The 17,417-nt window shown below is 41.8% G+C and overlaps 1 protein-coding gene across 2 annotated transcripts in view; it reads right to left on the bottom strand.

Annotated features, from left to right (window-relative positions):
• The window catches only part of LOC149802633 (2-oxoglutarate dehydrogenase complex component E1-like), a 120,719-nt gene extending 119,344 nt beyond the window's left edge, over positions 1 to 1,375 (bottom strand). For both annotated transcript variants that reach the window (XM_089951956.1, XM_089951957.1), the window contains exons 1-2: positions 1,274 to 1,375; positions 565 to 1,166 (exon numbers count right to left, since the gene is read on the bottom strand). In XM_089951956.1, coding sequence (XP_089808082.1) covers positions 565 to 804 — 240 coding nt within the window. In that variant the 5' untranslated portion in view covers positions 805 to 1,166; positions 1,274 to 1,375. The remainder of the gene's footprint in view (positions 1 to 564; positions 1,167 to 1,273) is intronic.
• Positions 1,376 to 17,417: the final 16,042 nt, after the last annotated feature.

Below are 17,417 nucleotides of genomic sequence, written 5' to 3'. Positions count from 1 at the left end.
CTGCATGCAGATTTGTATAACAGAAAATTTGGGCTAGGTATAAATGCATAAAATATTCATGAATTTGGTCTCACTCTCAATAAATCTACAAGTGCAAACAAGCAAACCTCATACCGGTACTTTATTGTTTGTAACCTGTCAAGCTCCTTTGAATAAACTGTGACCCTTGAGGTGTTATGTATAGTTTTCAAATGGTATGGAAGATTTAAAGTGGATTCAATTAATACATTTTCTTTCATTGAAAAACAAAGGAAAAGATGGACAATTTAATAAAAAGGAACAATCCTCTTGTCAAACCCCATAGTAAAAATCTTGGATACTTCCTTAAATTAGTACTTTCAGTTGTTTAAAGACCCTGGGAGTGTCGATTCAGTGTGGACTGGATTCTGTAAAACATGAATAGTGTAAGGTTACAGAACTTTCAAAACCTTTAACTCAAAAACTTATTGTTGATGAGGAATGCCCATAAAAAGTTACACGTCTTGCTACATTCTACTGCTGGGTGACAATAAAGCGGTTTAATAATTCCGTGTGGATTACTATTTCTTTTATAAAATATTTTACCTTGTGTACACTGCTTGGATTTCTCTGCCATGCAAGATACATCTCTTCAACATAAACAGAAGAACTGCCATTCAGGAAGGGTTCGGCTGCTGCTTGGGTTGCAAAGGTCCTCGTCTCCTTGCCATCTCTGCCTACCGGGTTTTGGGATCCTGCATGGCTGGATTTTTGTTTGTGTATCGCTAAGCTTTTGGTTACCCGTAACTTGGGTAACTTCAACAAAGTCCTGCCTAGCCGATACATCTGGAAAACGTCTTTTTAATATGAAAATGTCTAATATTATGAAAAAGTCTCAAACCTGAGAATTGGGCCAGTGTGCCTGGCTCTAAACTTCCATTTTCTATCAACCTAACACTCACACGAAAAACTCTGAATAGCTCCTAAAGCTGAGGGTGACCTTTATGACGATGACCTTGTTCTTATCGTCCTGAACACCGCGGATTCAGTTGGTATGCTGGATTCACGTTTCGTAATCTGATATTAAAATGTCTTCAAACTTCTTGACGAATGAATTAATTCTTCTCTGTCTTTGGTGGACCCACGTCACATGCAGACACACTTCTCAACTAAGGTTGCCCAGCTATATTGCGAAATATGGCGCCCTGCTGAAATAAATAAAAAAGAATCTAAGCATGGTTTCAGTCATTTTCAACTTAAAATATAAAAGTAACATAAAACAATAAATCCTTTTGCTTTAAAACGGCAAAAATACCTGCAAAAATTAGTCTTGAACTAAAAACCGTCACAGAGGTTTTGCACTCCAGTCGGTAAGGAATAATTGTATGACGTCACATGGCAATTGTAACGCGAATCTGGATTGGTTGATAGAAGTCACGCATCATAGCATTAACTTTCCCCTGCCAGGGCCGTGGGATTTTCCCATTCAAGGCCTGGAGGGGCTTGATAAGTTAGTCACATTTAAAATTATTTACCACATTTTATCGGTACAAAACTGTGTCCGGTTTTTTTAAGTGGACTAATATTTGTGTGTTGTATGCGTGTCTGTCTGCCCGAAATTAAATATCAAGGTTATGAACTGCATACAACTCGCACTCAGGGTTAAAAAAATAAAAGATAATCTTCATCACATCAGGGCCTATTATGAAATAAAAGAGAGCCGTAAAGACATAATTTCAAAACAGATGGACCAGAACGGTTTTACCCTATATATGTGGGTTATATTACCTTTATTTTATGTTACTGATTATGATAAGCGTGACATTTCTCACCGGTCGTATTTTCTCCCCCCCCCCCCCCTTCCCCGTAATGACATACTCATGGGATAAACCATTAAAGCCGACTATTTGATGTTATATCCCAAGGTCGCTCTGAACATTAATAAAATATTCAGGTAATTCGTTTACCGGTCGTAGCTACCACATTATTTTCACTTCCGTTCATGAATATATGAAAGTATTGACCACTACAACATAATCACAGTGGACAAAATGTCATGTTGTTTTTTTTCACTGCCAGCAGTCAAAGAGGACGATCCGCATATAAAAGTGAGCAAGTTAAAAAAAATCGGAAGAAAAAATCTAGTTGCCTATTTTGTCTTCTCCCCCCCCCCCATTTTTTAAAATCACCATAGACATTTTGGACACAAAACTGCAGTTAGTGTGGGGATTCGACGAATGCTGACTAACGTAAGGTATCTGCATATTTTAATTATCATTTGTTTTGTCTCCAACAACGATGAAAAATCGGTGTAATTCGGAAAATATATACACGTTGTCATTCTGGTTGTCACGTTTATCAAATTATACGGAGACCATTCTAGTAAATACAAAGGCATGATAAGGCCCAAAATTGCAGACCATTCCAGCCAAGTCATGGGCATGATAAGACAGACACATAAAGTCACAACTCAATCAAACTGTACTTGAAGAAAAAATACCATTACGAAAAGAAAGCATTTATTAAAAATGCTACCAGTAGAATGATAATAGAGGCTTTTGATTTTTGTTACTTGCATAGGTCACAGCCTCTATCCCCCATGACATTTTCCCATTTTAAGCAACCAAGCCACATAATATGTGCAACCCGTGGATTATTAGCATGAAATTGAAGAAGCCTAAGCAAGCAGCTAGAGCAGTGGTTCCCAACTCTAGGGTCGCGACCTATAGCTTGGTCGCGAGGATGTTCTGGAGGGTCGCCAGGATTTTTTTTTTTTTTTTTTTGAAGGTGGCAGAACTTAGCGAAATTTTGCAATGGGGTCCTGAGGCTCAGAATATTTTTTTAGCGTCACAGGCACAAACGTTTGCAAACCACTGAGTTAGAATCATGCAGTGACGCAGAGGAGTAGCCATTGGTACTCAATTACACTCACTTCATCAACAGTAATTCACTTTTTCTTGCTAGATTTGCAGTCACTGAATCTGACAGTCGTTGTTGAGAGGCTTTATTAATAATTTTATTAACCGTAGCCGGCATAGTTTCTGTTGATGGTAGTGTACCCGCGTTTGGTGGTGCTTGAGTCACTAATCGTCTTAGTCGATTTCGAAGCAGTTTAGTCGTTTGTAATCCCAGTTGTTTTTTAATCTGATCTACAACAATGTTTTGACCTTACCAACGATATCGAATTGCAACTTGCTTTAGCAATTGATGCAGCGCGTGAAGACAATCCCGGGATCACCTTTGGTGCACCTCTAAGCAATCAATGAACATGTGATGTTCACCGAGGTCAGTTTCATAATATGTCTCAAAAAACAGGTTTTCTCGGGCTTACAACACACACGAATCTCACACGTCCACATACGTCTGATAACAATATATTTAAATGTCAGGTCTGTCTCTAATGTACAGATGTATCGTCAACGTTTAACTCCGCATATCTACAACGTGCCCATAAGGGAAAAACGAATATGTGTCAACCGATTATTATGGCATGGAAGATACACAGTTGTTGAGGGTGTATCTGGGATTAAATCAATCGGTCCCACAGTTGGTGAAAATAAAAAAATATGTAACCCTGAACAACTACGCCTGTTGTTTGATACCTGCTTTCATAAATATCACTGAGGCGTCAAATTGATCTGCGTCGTTGACAATTCTGACTATATCAGGTGCAATATGATATCCAGTCCCGGATGCAGGTGAAGCACGCAAAAATTGTAGATTTTCGGTATTATCTTTTGGCCAACCAAAAATTGTTCTCAACGATGACTGTCCAATGTGAACAAAATAGTGTGGAGATTCAATTGCAATTACAGAACTAAGTCTTTACCGGTAAACACCTAAATGTTTCGTGGAACTTCATCATTGACTGAGGTAATATCATACGCACCTGTAGGAAGTTGTACCATACCCCAGACTGATCCACGATGAAGTGAAAACACAAATGAATTGTTCACGGGAAGACCACCAAACGTGATCGGATATTAGGCCAACTGTAACTATAAAACAAAATCTCGCACGACGCTTACGCAGTCTCAAGAGCGCCGTGATTCCCTAGCGGTAACAGGTGCAAAAAACAAAACAACAACAAAACAACAAACAAACCAAATGATGGTTTCGTTGATGGAATTTTGATAATCGATGTAACGATCTTGGTGTTATGTATAACAATATGTTGCATAGAAGCATATATTGCGCGCAAAAACGTCTCAGAACTCATCATCGGTGTACGAACTAAGTTCGTCCTATACGCCATTGATATCTTCAACAAGTTCATGCATTACCGGATGCATTTTTTTGTCCATGATGTCACTAGCAAATTTTTTGCTGACGAACCGACTTGGCATCATTATTGGCTTTGTGTGTGTTGTTTCCCGCACGAATTGATTCCACGAGTGTTTCCAATCGATCCATGAGGTTGTTAGGGTCACACAATCCACAAAAGCCGCTTCCTTTCATTTTTTGCTCCTGTTTGGGTATAGAAGTACGTTTTGGCTGTCGCTGATACATTTTTATTTATTCTCTTATCCACTCGGATCGTTCTTCCAGTGTACGAAATTCAGGTCTCGGTTGTTGCACCATCCATATTTTAAACTGTTAGTGTTCTTTTTCACATTGCTGTTCTTCTGATGGTATTGATTTGTGAAAATCACCTGGCGAGCTGTTTCGTTAAGGTATTCAGGCGGTGTTAGCAACTGTGGTTGGTAATCAGATGGCACATCTGGTATTATGCCAACTGCATCTCAAACATCTTTATCAAGTACACGGTGCCTATTGTTTTTGTTTTTTTTTTTCTTTTTACATTTTTTTGTGCTTTTAGCTCTTTTAAGAATTGTACCCGGTTCTTCTGTTACAATTAGCGCTGCTACCGGTTCTTCGCCTGCTTTTGTTGCCTTTTTACTGTCTTCAACATGTTCTGAAAAAAAAACTTCAACCGACTCTCGGCCACATCAAAACATTGGTGGTTCAGTTTGCCAGTCACACCTGACTAACTACTGTATAAGAAAATACACAAGAGACTTGCTCAGCAACATTTGTGGTGAATCCACGATGTAGTCGTTTTAAACCCATCCTTGTCACGACTAAGCGACATAACCAAATGCGTATTAAGGACAATGTATGATTTAACTTCGTAGTGTAACACCGATTTGATTCCAATAGTCATTTGTTAATTGCTGTCGAACGTCTTTGCCTGGTTTGTATATGTGTGTGAGATAATTGCCACGTGAGTTTCTAATTCCTCACTAGGAGTATGAAATTTAAATTCAGGTAATTGTGATTGCTGTTCTTTGTCACGAACATACTCGTAAGATTCAGTAGCAACAGCAGATGAAAATACGACTGCGACGTTTTTGTTCATCCTCATACGTACCGAATATCGTTTATTTCTGTACATCTGACGGGTGTTTGTGCAATCACAGGTGTTTATCCCAATATCTGCCTACGCATGTGGTAATATTCAGAACAGATCCACATGGTCGGTACGTTGATTATGTGATTTGACCCCGATGCCACACATAAGACGTGGTCGAGCACCGGGACCAGTATGTAACACCAGCAAATGTGTTTTACAATAATGACATGTTCTGCCGTAGAGTTCATATCTTCCAAGGTATACACCACAAGAGACTGATTTTCATTCATATTGAGCGGAAATACTACACGAGTGACTTGTGTAAATAAACCGCTCGTAATGTAATTACTCCTTAACAAATAAACCCATACTCTCGTAAAATGTGTCTTAATTTCATTACGGCCCAAACATTGTTAAATGATTCATAGCTTAGCACTGCACCCACCTACTACCGTTTGGGGCATCCAAGCATCTGATCTAACGTGCTGGAGCGTTTGTATATCTCGGATATGGTTTTTGCTTCTCTGGATTTAGATAGGAGTTCCTTAGATCCCGACCATGGGTTAGTGGATGCCATTAATTCTTTCAGTCGCCAGCTTTGTATCCCATTATAAGTCTCCAGTGGTATTTTACACAAAAACCCATGGGGGCCCCAGCAGTAACACGAAAATATAAATCATCTCTTTTCAAATAAATGTATCCATTTTAGGGTCCTCGTAGTCAAATACCCTTGCGGTATTAGATAAAATATCCTTCAGAAAGGAGTCCACGCAAATAATATCAAATGATTTACACTGAGTATGACGCCAGCATGAACTTTGTCAGACTGACAAACGTACCAGGCAAATGTCTTGTAAACTTTCTCAAGATTTTTGGGTTGATATTGTTTGATAACAACCAGTACTAATTTCCTCCTTTGCTTACACTGTTTTTCTTCTGCATTGTGGTTTATCATTTCGTACAATATATACTGTTGATTGGTGAGCTCGGATTCCATTGTTATAGAATACCAAGAAACATTTGTTTAATTATTTTGCTCATGGATTTCTATATCATTACAGCAGAACTTTCACGCAAATAAAAAGAAAAAAAATTAATTAACGTAACTCTCCTCGTTCAAATCAAATGCAGCAAGTGATTTACTCAACGTTTGATATTTCATTTTTTATTGCAGAATATTATATTTTTTTATCTTTCTCTGCTTAACAGTTTCACCAATCATGCATCGTTGTTGTTCTAAGATGATTTATAAATTAATCAATTTATCAATATGTTCTAATTATGTGTCCGAAAATATATATAACAATATAACATCTTTTGACCTTCTGTGATAAATCTGTATGATGCATTCAAACTGAACAGTGCTTTAAACTTTTCTACCATCATGTATATATGTGTGTGTGCGTGTGCAAACTTATATATATATATATATATATATATATATATATATATATATATATATATATATATATATATATATATATATATATATATATATTCTCTGTACATTCTGTCTTGGTCACCGTGACATGTAACCATGAAGATGGACGTATGGGCTAGGCTCGCAATACATTTATGCCTGCGAAGGGTGGGATATGCTCTGTTTGGAACCGTAAGTGAATTTTCGATAACGGTCAGACAGATGGAAAAGGCAATCTTAACGTAAGGCCAAATAGCAAAAGATATCAAAGCTGAGAAAAGCTAGAGAAACGTTTAGTAAATATTTTGCTATTTGAAACAGATATTTTCCAAAAAAGGTATTAATAAAGGCGATGTAGAGAGGATTATTCTGTCATGTGAGAATTAACTTATTTTTCTTGAATGTTCAAGGAATCATGTGTACTAAAGATTTCGCGCATTTCTTCTGATACGAATTGTGAGAAGTAAATTATCTGTCTTAAATGATTTGTATCATGTATACTGAGAATTGAGTTTTCTGTGTCTGGAAATTTAGATCAATCAATCGCTAATTAGCAAACTAATATAGTTAGGACATGGAGTGAAGTCCATTAATTCATTACTAGTAGTAAATGGGGGCACCCTAGCGACAATGGGAATTAGCATTACAAGACCCCTTGGGCAACTCTAGCGACAATGGAAAATTAACATGGAGAAAAATCGTGGGTCACTCTAGCGACAAGGTGAATTTAACATGGAACTATAGTGTGGGTCTGTCTAGCGACAAGGGGAAATTAACATGGGAATAGAGTTTGGGTTTGTCTAGGGACAAGGGGAATTGAATATGGGATTTTTTATTTTAAATTTAAATTTAAATTTAAATTTAAAAAAAGGGGTAGGCAATGGAAAGGCTATCTCTTTTCGAGAAATATGGCTGGCCCTGAAAAGGGCCTTTGGGTTTATGTTAATATTAATATTAACATAGATGGCATCTGTCACATCTTCTTCTTCTTCTTCTTAAACTCCTTCTAACTGCCGGTCCATACACAAGTACCCTCTTGAGACATCCTTGTCTTTCTATGTAAACTCTCCTCATCCATTGACTAGTATCTGTCCTATCAACAACAGTCCACTTGGACCTGACATACATGAGCATGTCCGTCCTAAACATCATGGAAGACACAAGGGTGGATGACTCAACTGTGGTCCACATCTTGAAGCCACGAAGATAGGTGAATCATTGCAGTGAACTGCGCTTATTTATAGGTACAGGAAGGATTGAAACGGATTGAATTCATTCACCAATCTGAACACGCGTTACAAAATTCAGTCAGCCCGCATCCAATCCGAAGAGAGCAGTCTGTGACGTCACGTGGTCTATATAGATTCGTTAGCGCTTGTGTGCAGTCAATCTATGCGACAGTGATTCAACATGACGGAAACTCAGAAAACGATCCATTGGGGTGCACCAGCAGGGGAGACTGCCCAAGGGAACCCGGACTTACTTTCAGAAGAGGTACATTGGGATTTTGTGGATTTTCTTACCTCGCAAGAATTTGTTCCGGAACCTTCGTTACCTTCTTCATTACCGCAAGTGGAGAATTTTAGACAGAGACAGAAAGAAGAATTGGAGAAATTTATGCAACGACAAAAGGAAGCGGAACAAGCTTTTCTCCTACAGCAACAGCAACAGCAACAAGAAGAAGTAAGAAAAAAACAACAGCAACAACAGCAAGAAGAAGTAGCAGCAAAGAAACAAGAGGGTGAAAATCAAACGGCTACGGTACTGTTGGACATTTTAGCGGAGTTAAGAAGTCTGAAACAAATGTATCAGACTTCTTTATCACGACCGAAGAGAATACGACCTTCCCGAGCTAAACACGCCAACCCTGTGACTAAGCCTATCGTACCACCCTTAGTGATTTCAACCCAATCATCAGAAGTAGGCCTTGGTCGTGGCAAAGGCTTAAGGCAGTTAAAGTTGATTGGTTAAGCTCACCCCTACACCAAAATAAAAAGGCCCTTTTCAGGGCCACCCACATTTCTCGAAAAGAAATACAATTTCAATTTGCCAATAACTCAAAAATAAACCCCACCCATTTTACCCTTATAGTACGTGTCTGTGTATGAGTGCGTGAGTGTAGCTTCTTATTTTAAAATCAAAACTCAAAGACACTTACCTTATATCATTCATGTATTCTTTTATCCATTTTTTACAATCCAATTCACAGCACAACACTTTAATTAAAAGTTCATTGACTTCTTCTTTCTCCTTGTTTAGTCTCTCTGTTTTTTGAATTTCTTCACCGTTTTTTCCTCATTTTCTTCCCTTCTTCTTTTTCTTCTTCTGTTTCTTTGCTTCTTTTAAATAGAATTGTCTTCTTTCTTCCTCTGAAGAATCCCTCTCTTCTTCCGAAGAATCCCTCTCTTCTTCTGAAGAATCCTTCTTTTCTTCTGACTCCTCTTGTTTCTTTTTTGGGCAATCTGGAGACCAATGTCCTTTTTCTTTACAATAATAACAGGTATCTTGACTTTTGTCTTTTTTAGCCCCTGTTTTTTTTCTTTTTTGACGGTCTGGACACTCTGAAGACCAATGCCCTTTCTTCTGACAGATATAGCAAGTATCCTGACTCTTATCTCGAAAGGAAGGAGAGTAGTCTGTCGGCTGGTCTGAAGAGAATTTTCTAATGACCCCTCGCAAAGCTCTGACGAAACGTTCGATTTGGCTAGTCTCTTCCATCGTTCTCCTCGGTTTGAGAGTGAAATGAATAGTGAAAGGACAAGACACACCCTTTTTATATACGCTTGTTTGCCATGACTATAAATTAGTCTATGGTGTTTGAACTTGAGTCATTTGACGTTTTGCACTCAAGATGAAACGATCCTATTCATTCGAGAAGAAAGAAGAAGAAGAAAGTAAGAGGCAGAAACGTGATCTATCGCCTCGTACCAGGGCTGAAATCTTGGCACAAATTCATGCCAGTGATTTTGAAGAGGACATGAGTGAACCAGAATCCGAAACCTCTAAACCAAGTTCACCACCCTTAGTCAACCCTGAAAAGTACTATTCCATTCGAGAGACGGAAAAGCGCTCCTCTAGAAAATTTAGAACCACGGCTTACACCTACACGGTGAAGTTTAAAGATTTCAAGGCCGACGTACCCTTGGAGAAAGCAGAAGGGTTTATCACCGAGATGTGGGATTCTTTGCTCACCGCACTCAAGCGACAATGTCAACCCAAAGAAGACGATCGCTTGACACTATCCATAGATCACGACGGTTTGAAATCCCCTGTTTGGATCGAGTTTAGCAGACCCGCAGAACTAACCCCTTCCAAAATCATGGACAAGATTCAACACGTACAACAATCTAATGACCAGTTTGACATCACCGATGGTAAAGCCACACTGAAAATGGCCCACGTTTCTCTTCCTCAAGGGACAGGACGCAAAAAGATGTTATTGGTGGACAACCTTCGCAACACCAAAACAAGTCTCGTCCGAATTCACAACCCTCAAGACCAGATGTGTTTAGCCCGTGCCATCGTGGTGGGACGAACCTATGCCAACAAGAACGACACGGTAGAATGGAAAAGAACCTGGAAAACTATTCAACGATCCGATCGAGCCAAACAACGAAATGAAGCAGAACTCCTGTTACAACAAGCCGGACTGTCCAAAGACACACCCTGTGGCATTCCTGAGATGCAAAAATTGCAAGATGCCCTAGCTCCACGCTACACCTTGAAAGTGCACCCTCAAGAAATGCGTGGAACTCTGTTGTTTCGAGGCCAAGATTTTAAGGACGGAAAATACATTCATGTCTATTATCACGATGAACATTTCGATACCATTACCAGTATCACTGGATTCCTGGGATACAGTTATTATTGTGAGAAATGTGATTATGGTTATAACAATCGAGAGCAACACAAGTCTTGTGGATGGAAATGCCCAGGATGTTTGGCCTCTCCACCCTGTCTGAGCGAAGAACCAGTGCCTTGTTCAACTTGTCTGCGCACGTTCGTCAGCCCTACCTGTTACCAGCAACATTTGAAAACACAAGGTTCACAGAAGAAATGTGCTTGTCAACTCCTGAGATTATGCCCTACGTGTGGACCAGGCATACGTACCAATAGTACCAAGGCACACGTATGTCGAGGAAAGAAAAAATGTCACATTTGTCACCACATCGTGGACTTGGAACACGAATGTTACGTGCAAAAATACCAACCCCCACCAGAGGAAGAGGACGGTCACAAGAAGAAAGGCAATTTCATCTTTTTCGATTTCGAATGCATGCAAGAGACCGGCATTCACATTCCTAATTTCTGCGTGGCTCATCGAGCGTGCCAGAAGTGCATTCAAGAACCTATCTTCAGTCATTGCCCTCACTGCAGCAAGATTCCTGGAGGACGTGAAAAAACCTTTCGGGGACCAAACACGTTAGCCGATTTTGCCCAATGGGTCTTAGACCCCATCGACAAGACATGGAGCCAAGAGGACATCGAACGTTACGGAGATTGTCATCGTCATGCCACGGTGATGGCTCACAATTTCTCCGGATACGATGGACAGTTTCTTCTCAGATACTATACGGAACAAGGCACCGAACGTCCTAAAGTCACTTTGAACGGAGCCAAAATCATTTTCATGCAAGTGGGACAAGTGCAGTTTAAAGATTCGATGAGTTACTTGGCCATGCCTTTGAGTCGAATGCCTAAAACGTTTGGAATGACAGAAATGGCTAAAGGTTACTTTCCACACTTTTTCAATACGGAAGCCAATCAACATGCCGTTCTACCCCATTTACCTGAGGCTCACTATTACGACCCCGACAACATGCGTACCGAACAACGAGAAGCTTTCTACGCTTGGTACCAGGCTCATGCCTCTGACCCCTTCGACTTTCAGGAAGAAATGTTAAAGTATTGTCGTTCCGACGTGGACATTTTACGACGTTGCTGTGGAAAATTTCGAGAACTGTTCATGGAACACGGAGGGGTCGATCCTTTGAAAGAAGCTTGCACCATTGCCAAAGCGTGTTCCTTAGTGTACCGCCAACGATTCATGCCTGAAAACACCGTGGCTGTCATCAGTCCTCAAACGACCCACTATGTCAAGCGTCAATACTCGGTCAAAGCCCTACGTTGGTTACATTACTTGTGCGACAAGGAAGACAAATGGATTCAGCATGCCCGCAACGGAGGAGGCGAAAAGACCATCGGAACGTATTCGGTAGATGGCTGGGACTTAGAAAACCCCAAGATCGTGTACGAGTTTAACGGTTGCTTATTTCACGGATGTCCCATCTGTTACCCTGACCGTGACACTAAAAATCAGTTTTTGCAACGAACCATGGAAGACTTGTACCAGGACACTTGTCAGCGACGCCTAAAGTTAGAACAGCAAGGATACCAAGTGGTGGAAATGTGGGAACACGAGTACGATCACCGTTTGAAAACCGATCCCGAGTTTAAACGCCTCGTGGAAAGTTACCAGTTCATGGACCCGCTGAACCCGAGGGATAGTTTGTACGGAGGAAGGACCAATGCCACCTGTTTGCTGTACCAAGCCGACGAAGAGAAAGGAGAAGAAATCAAATACTTGGACGTGTGTTCGCTGTATCCCTACGTGTGCAAATATTGTCGCTTTAAAGTTTTGCCTCCCACGAACCTATACCATCCCGTCTTACCTCACCATTGTCAAGGCAAACTGATGTTTCCCTTGTGCCGTACTTGTGCCGAAACGTGCAACCAGGACCAACCTTGCCATCACAGCCAGGAAGAACGTGCCTTCACGGGAACCTGGGTCAGCGTGGAATTGTTCAAAGCTCTGGACATGGGATACCAACTGTTAGAAGTGTACGAAATTTGCCACTTTCCCAAGACACAACAGTACCACAAGGGTGACCCTACTCAGAAAGGCATTTTCGCCGACTACGTGGATGCCTTTTTGAAACTGAAACAAGAAGCCAACGGCTATCCTTCCTGGTGTCACACTGCCGAAGACCAAATACAATTCAAAGAGAAATACTACGCACAAGAAGGCATCTCTTTAGACCACATCGAAAAAAACGAAGGCAGGCGATCGTTTGCCAAAGTGATGTTAAATTGCTTGTGGGGTAAAATGGCACAACGACCGTGTTTACCCAAGACGGAATATTTGACAGAACCTTCCCGCTACTTCCAGATGATTCACGACAAAACCAAATACATGAAACACGTGGACGTCGTTCGAGAGGATTTGATCTTGGTCAATTACGAAGAAGATCTGGACTTTGTACAAGACGACCCTTTTGGAAATGTCATCATTGCGGCTTACGTGACAGCTCATGCTCGCTTAAAATTGTACGAAGCTTTAGAACTGTTAGAAGAACGCGTCCTGTACTTTGACACGGACAGTTGCATTTACATCCATCACCCGATTCAACAGCACCCTGACATCGAAGGAGACCGTTTAGGAGCCTGGACAGACGAGCATCCCGACGACAAGATTCTAAGTTTCGTCAGTGGTGGTCCCAAAAATTACGGCTACGAATACCGGGACAAACAAGGAGAAGTGCACACGACGTGCAAAGTGAAAGGACTGACTCTGAATCATCGTACCAGTCGAGTGGTCAACTTTGGGGTATTGAAAGAAGCCTTACAATCGGGAGAGGATGGAAACTTTAAAGTGACCACTTATCAACCGAACAAGATTGTACGTTTACCCACTCACCACATCGTCAGTCGGCCCCTGGAAAAAATCTATCAAATCGTGTACCAGAAGCGAGTGAGACTTCCCAATCACTTTACGTTGCCGTACGGTCACATCGATATTGGTCAGCATATAAAAAGGGACAACGTCCAAGACCAATAGTTCATTGTTCATTGAAGTAACTCACCATGTCGTTGACGAAGAAAAAACCAGATTGGTTAGGAGTCAAATGTTGGACATCACCGAGACCAGGGTTTTGAGGCTTGGACACAAGAGGTGGCCCAGTATGCACGAGAGTTATTCAAGGAAAAAAGTTACTTTTCAACCTGTGTTAGTGACGGTGCCAGAAGAACCCGTCACTCAGGACAGGACTGTCGTGGACAGGCCTGAAAGACCCTTTCGGGAGGACACTTGTGTGACCTTATCCCCTACTATAGAACTGGTTAGAAATTTACCCAAAACATGTGGTTGTTGTACAGACACTTGTTTTTTATTCCACGTTCATGTGCCTTTTATTCTTGTACTTAAGCCTTTGGCTTTTATGTATTTTTGTCTTTCGTATTCATGTTTGCAGAAAACATTCAATAAACGTGTTCTGAAAAAGTATATAAACTCTTGTCTTGTTTGTTTTTTCGTGTCACAAGTGACATTCCTCACACCATGGCTACCTCTACTGTCTCTGCTCCCTCTTCCTCTACTGTCAAAGTCATCGACGAACACTTAGATCGTGCCATTTGGGAGGCTTTGTATCTTCGCCATCCCTTTAACATGCTCATTGCTGGACCTAGCGCTTCTGGCAAAACTGAATTCGTCAAACGTTTGATCGAACATAAACATCATTTGATCGATCGACCCCCTCAACGGATCGTGTGGTGTTACAAAGAGTGGCAATCGGCGTACAGCCTCTTGCGAGAAAGTCAAGGCGATTCCATCGTGTTTGTGGAAGGCATTCCTAAAGAAGACGACGGCATCGTCTCTGACTCCCGTCAAACCCATTTGGTCATTTTTGACGACATGTTAGGAGAAGACGAAGAAGAAATTAAACTGTGGTTCACGCGCAAAGGGCATCACCGTAATGCCAGTGTCGTTTACATCACCCAAAATTTGTTTCAACAAAGTAAAGCCCATCGCACCATCAGTCTCAATGCGCATTACGTGGTCTTGTTTAAAAGCCCTCGAGATAAATCGCAAGTGCAAGTCTTAGCCAAACAGTTAGGAACGCCTTGGCTGACTCAGGCGTACGACGATGCCACTCAAACGCCACACGCCTATTTACTCGTCGATTTGAAACCTACGACTCCCGAGGATTTGCGATTTCGTACCCACTTGTTTCACCACTGGTGCCAAGACGGAGGGCCTGTCCTGTACACGTCTCCGTCCTCGACTTCATTTCACTCCCCATAAAAAAATCTATAAAACCTCAGACCCTTTTTCGTCTGTCTCACACAGTGCGAACATGACGTCCCTTCAGTCGCATCTTCCCGTCAAATTGATTCGTGCCTTGTATGGCATCAGTCGAGAAAAAATCCACAAACACGAGCTCGTGTCTTAGAAGCTAGTCTCAAAGAAGTCTTACGATGGTTCATGGTGACGGCACGTCAATTACTCCAAGGAATCATTCAGATTCCTCATCAAACCAAACGCTTTTTCGATCGAAACAAAGTCGCTTTGGTCCAAGTGGCCGATCCCCGCATCGACACTCAAACCAAAAAACAAATCATTTTGAAACCTGGAGGGAGCGGTACTCTAGGAGGGGTCATCATTCGCTCACTCTTAAGATGGGATCCTAATGCCCCCAAAGTTATACCCAAGACAAAAGTCCAACGAAGCCCCAAGAAGAAAAAGACCAGGTCCCCAAGGAGAACTTCTCCAGTGGCAGGACCCTCCTCTGACCAGACACCACCACCACCCCGGAAAAAGAAAAGAAGCCCCCAGAAAAAGAAAAGTCCACAGAAAACTAGTCGCAAGAGAGGCACTTCGGCCAGGACGCAACCTTACACTCGCAAACCACGACCTGCCACGGCGGTGACTGCGTCTCCGGCAGCTTCACGTTTGTCCACTTCTCCGTTAATGACACCCAGAACTGAAGAGTACTTGGAGACGTTGATCACACCAAGAACTTCTCCGTTGATGACCCCCAAAAGAACTTCCCCAGTGGCAGGACCCTCCAATTTAGTGGCAGTGGCTGCTGCTCACAAAGTACCTTCTCCCAAAATCAAAGTTCAAGAAAGATCGGGCATGTTACAAAGTTTACTGGATTTGTCCAAGCAAGAACTGGCTCAATTTAGTCCGTTACGTACCCCTGCACGACGTGTCATGCCTGTCCTCAAACTAATACGACGTAAAGACAATCAGTGGCGACGCGTTCCAGTATAAAAAAGGCCTGTGACCAAGTCGGGTATCAGTGTTTTTTGGTGCTCCTGAAGACTCAAAGATGTCACCCTCCAGAAAACCCCAAGGAAAGAAAAGGAAAGGACTGCCACCACGTGTAGCCAAACATGGGGACATGTTATCTGTCCTGTCCAAAGCTTCTCCACCCCTACGAAAAAAACTCATTCAAACAGCCTCCAAAGAGGTCATCGATACCGTGTGTGAATGTTGTTTGAACGTTTTGAAAGGCACGATCCCTTTTTTCCAAACACCAGAAACAATGCTTAGGCAAACATCGTCACGTTCTTCGCCAAATGGTTCAAAAGAAAATTCCCATTCGTCAAAAAAAGAAGATGTTAGTGCAACGTGGAGGTATTTTACCTCTCTTGTTAGGCCCCATACTGAAAGGAGTCTTGGGAACCATGTTGGGAGGACTGGTGGGAGCAAGATAAAAAGGCCTCGGAAGTTCCAAGATCTCAGAATCGACCCCTGACAACCCAATGGAAGGACGAAAACTGGCTTTAGTGCCTTACAAACGATGGATGGAATACCATCGGTGGCAAGAACAACACACCCCGCATTTACCTCCCAATCCCCATTTGAGCGAGATGTCCCAGTTACAACACGAATTGCAGTCCTTGATGGATCGCCAAGATTTGTCCGAAACAGAAAAATCGCAAAAGTACGGTCAACTCTTGCAACGACTGCAACTCTTTCACCAGAAAGCTTTAGACGAAACAGCTCTACCCACGCTGAAAGATTTTAAGACCTTGATGAAAAGTCCAGCACCATCACCAGTGCCAGTACCAGTACCACCAGTACCCGTGACCAAGACAGAAAAAGGAGAAGAATAGGAAGGGTTTCAAACTCCACCAGAAAAAGTACGCAAGTTAACAACACCACCTACCTCCAGAATTGGATGGATTAAAAAGATGATGGCCACCCCTTCTTCCTCACAAGAGAAAAAGAAAGTGAAGACAGAAGTGAAGACAGAAGTGAAACAAGAACCGATATCCCCCGCTCAGACATCCTTCTCCTCTTCGACACCTATTGCTGGCCGCACACGCAAAGCATTGCAATCCAAGAAAATACCCCAAGAGAAAAAGAGTAGCATCCTCCAAGAGTGGGTGTCTTATTAACACACCAACCAACACAAAAAAAAATGGAAAAAGTCTTAGCCAGCATTTACTACGATCCCTGCCATCCTGCAGGTTACGCAGGAGTTCAAAAATTGTATCGTGCTACCAAAACGCGACTGAAAAGTCTCCGTTTACCTCAAGTGCAACGATGGTTACAAGAACAAGCTACCTACACTTTACACAAACCCATTCGACGCAAGTTTGCCAGAAGTCGCACCCGAGTGGAAGGCATCGATCATCAATGGCAAGCCGATTTAGCCGATGTCTCTCATTTGGCCAGCTACAATCGTGGCTACAAATATTTGTTTTGTGTCATCGACGTCTTTTCCAAATTTGCCTGGGTCGTGCCCTTGACTTCCAAATCGAGCAGCGAGTTAGTGCGAGCCCTGCAACGGGTGTTGAAACAAAGTGGTCGTCACCCTCTTCGATGGCAAACGGACAAAGGCACCGAATTTCTGAACCAAGCTTTCCAAAAAGAATTAAAGAAACGTGACATTCATT

Source organism: Sinohyriopsis cumingii, chromosome 3, assembly GCF_028554795.1.
Source record: "Sinohyriopsis cumingii isolate HCF-2022 chromosome 3, ASM2855479v2, whole genome shotgun sequence".
NCBI classification, from domain to species: Eukaryota; Metazoa; Mollusca; class Bivalvia; order Unionida; family Unionidae; genus Sinohyriopsis; species Sinohyriopsis cumingii.
This window is presented reverse-complemented; position numbering and strand designations above follow the sequence as displayed.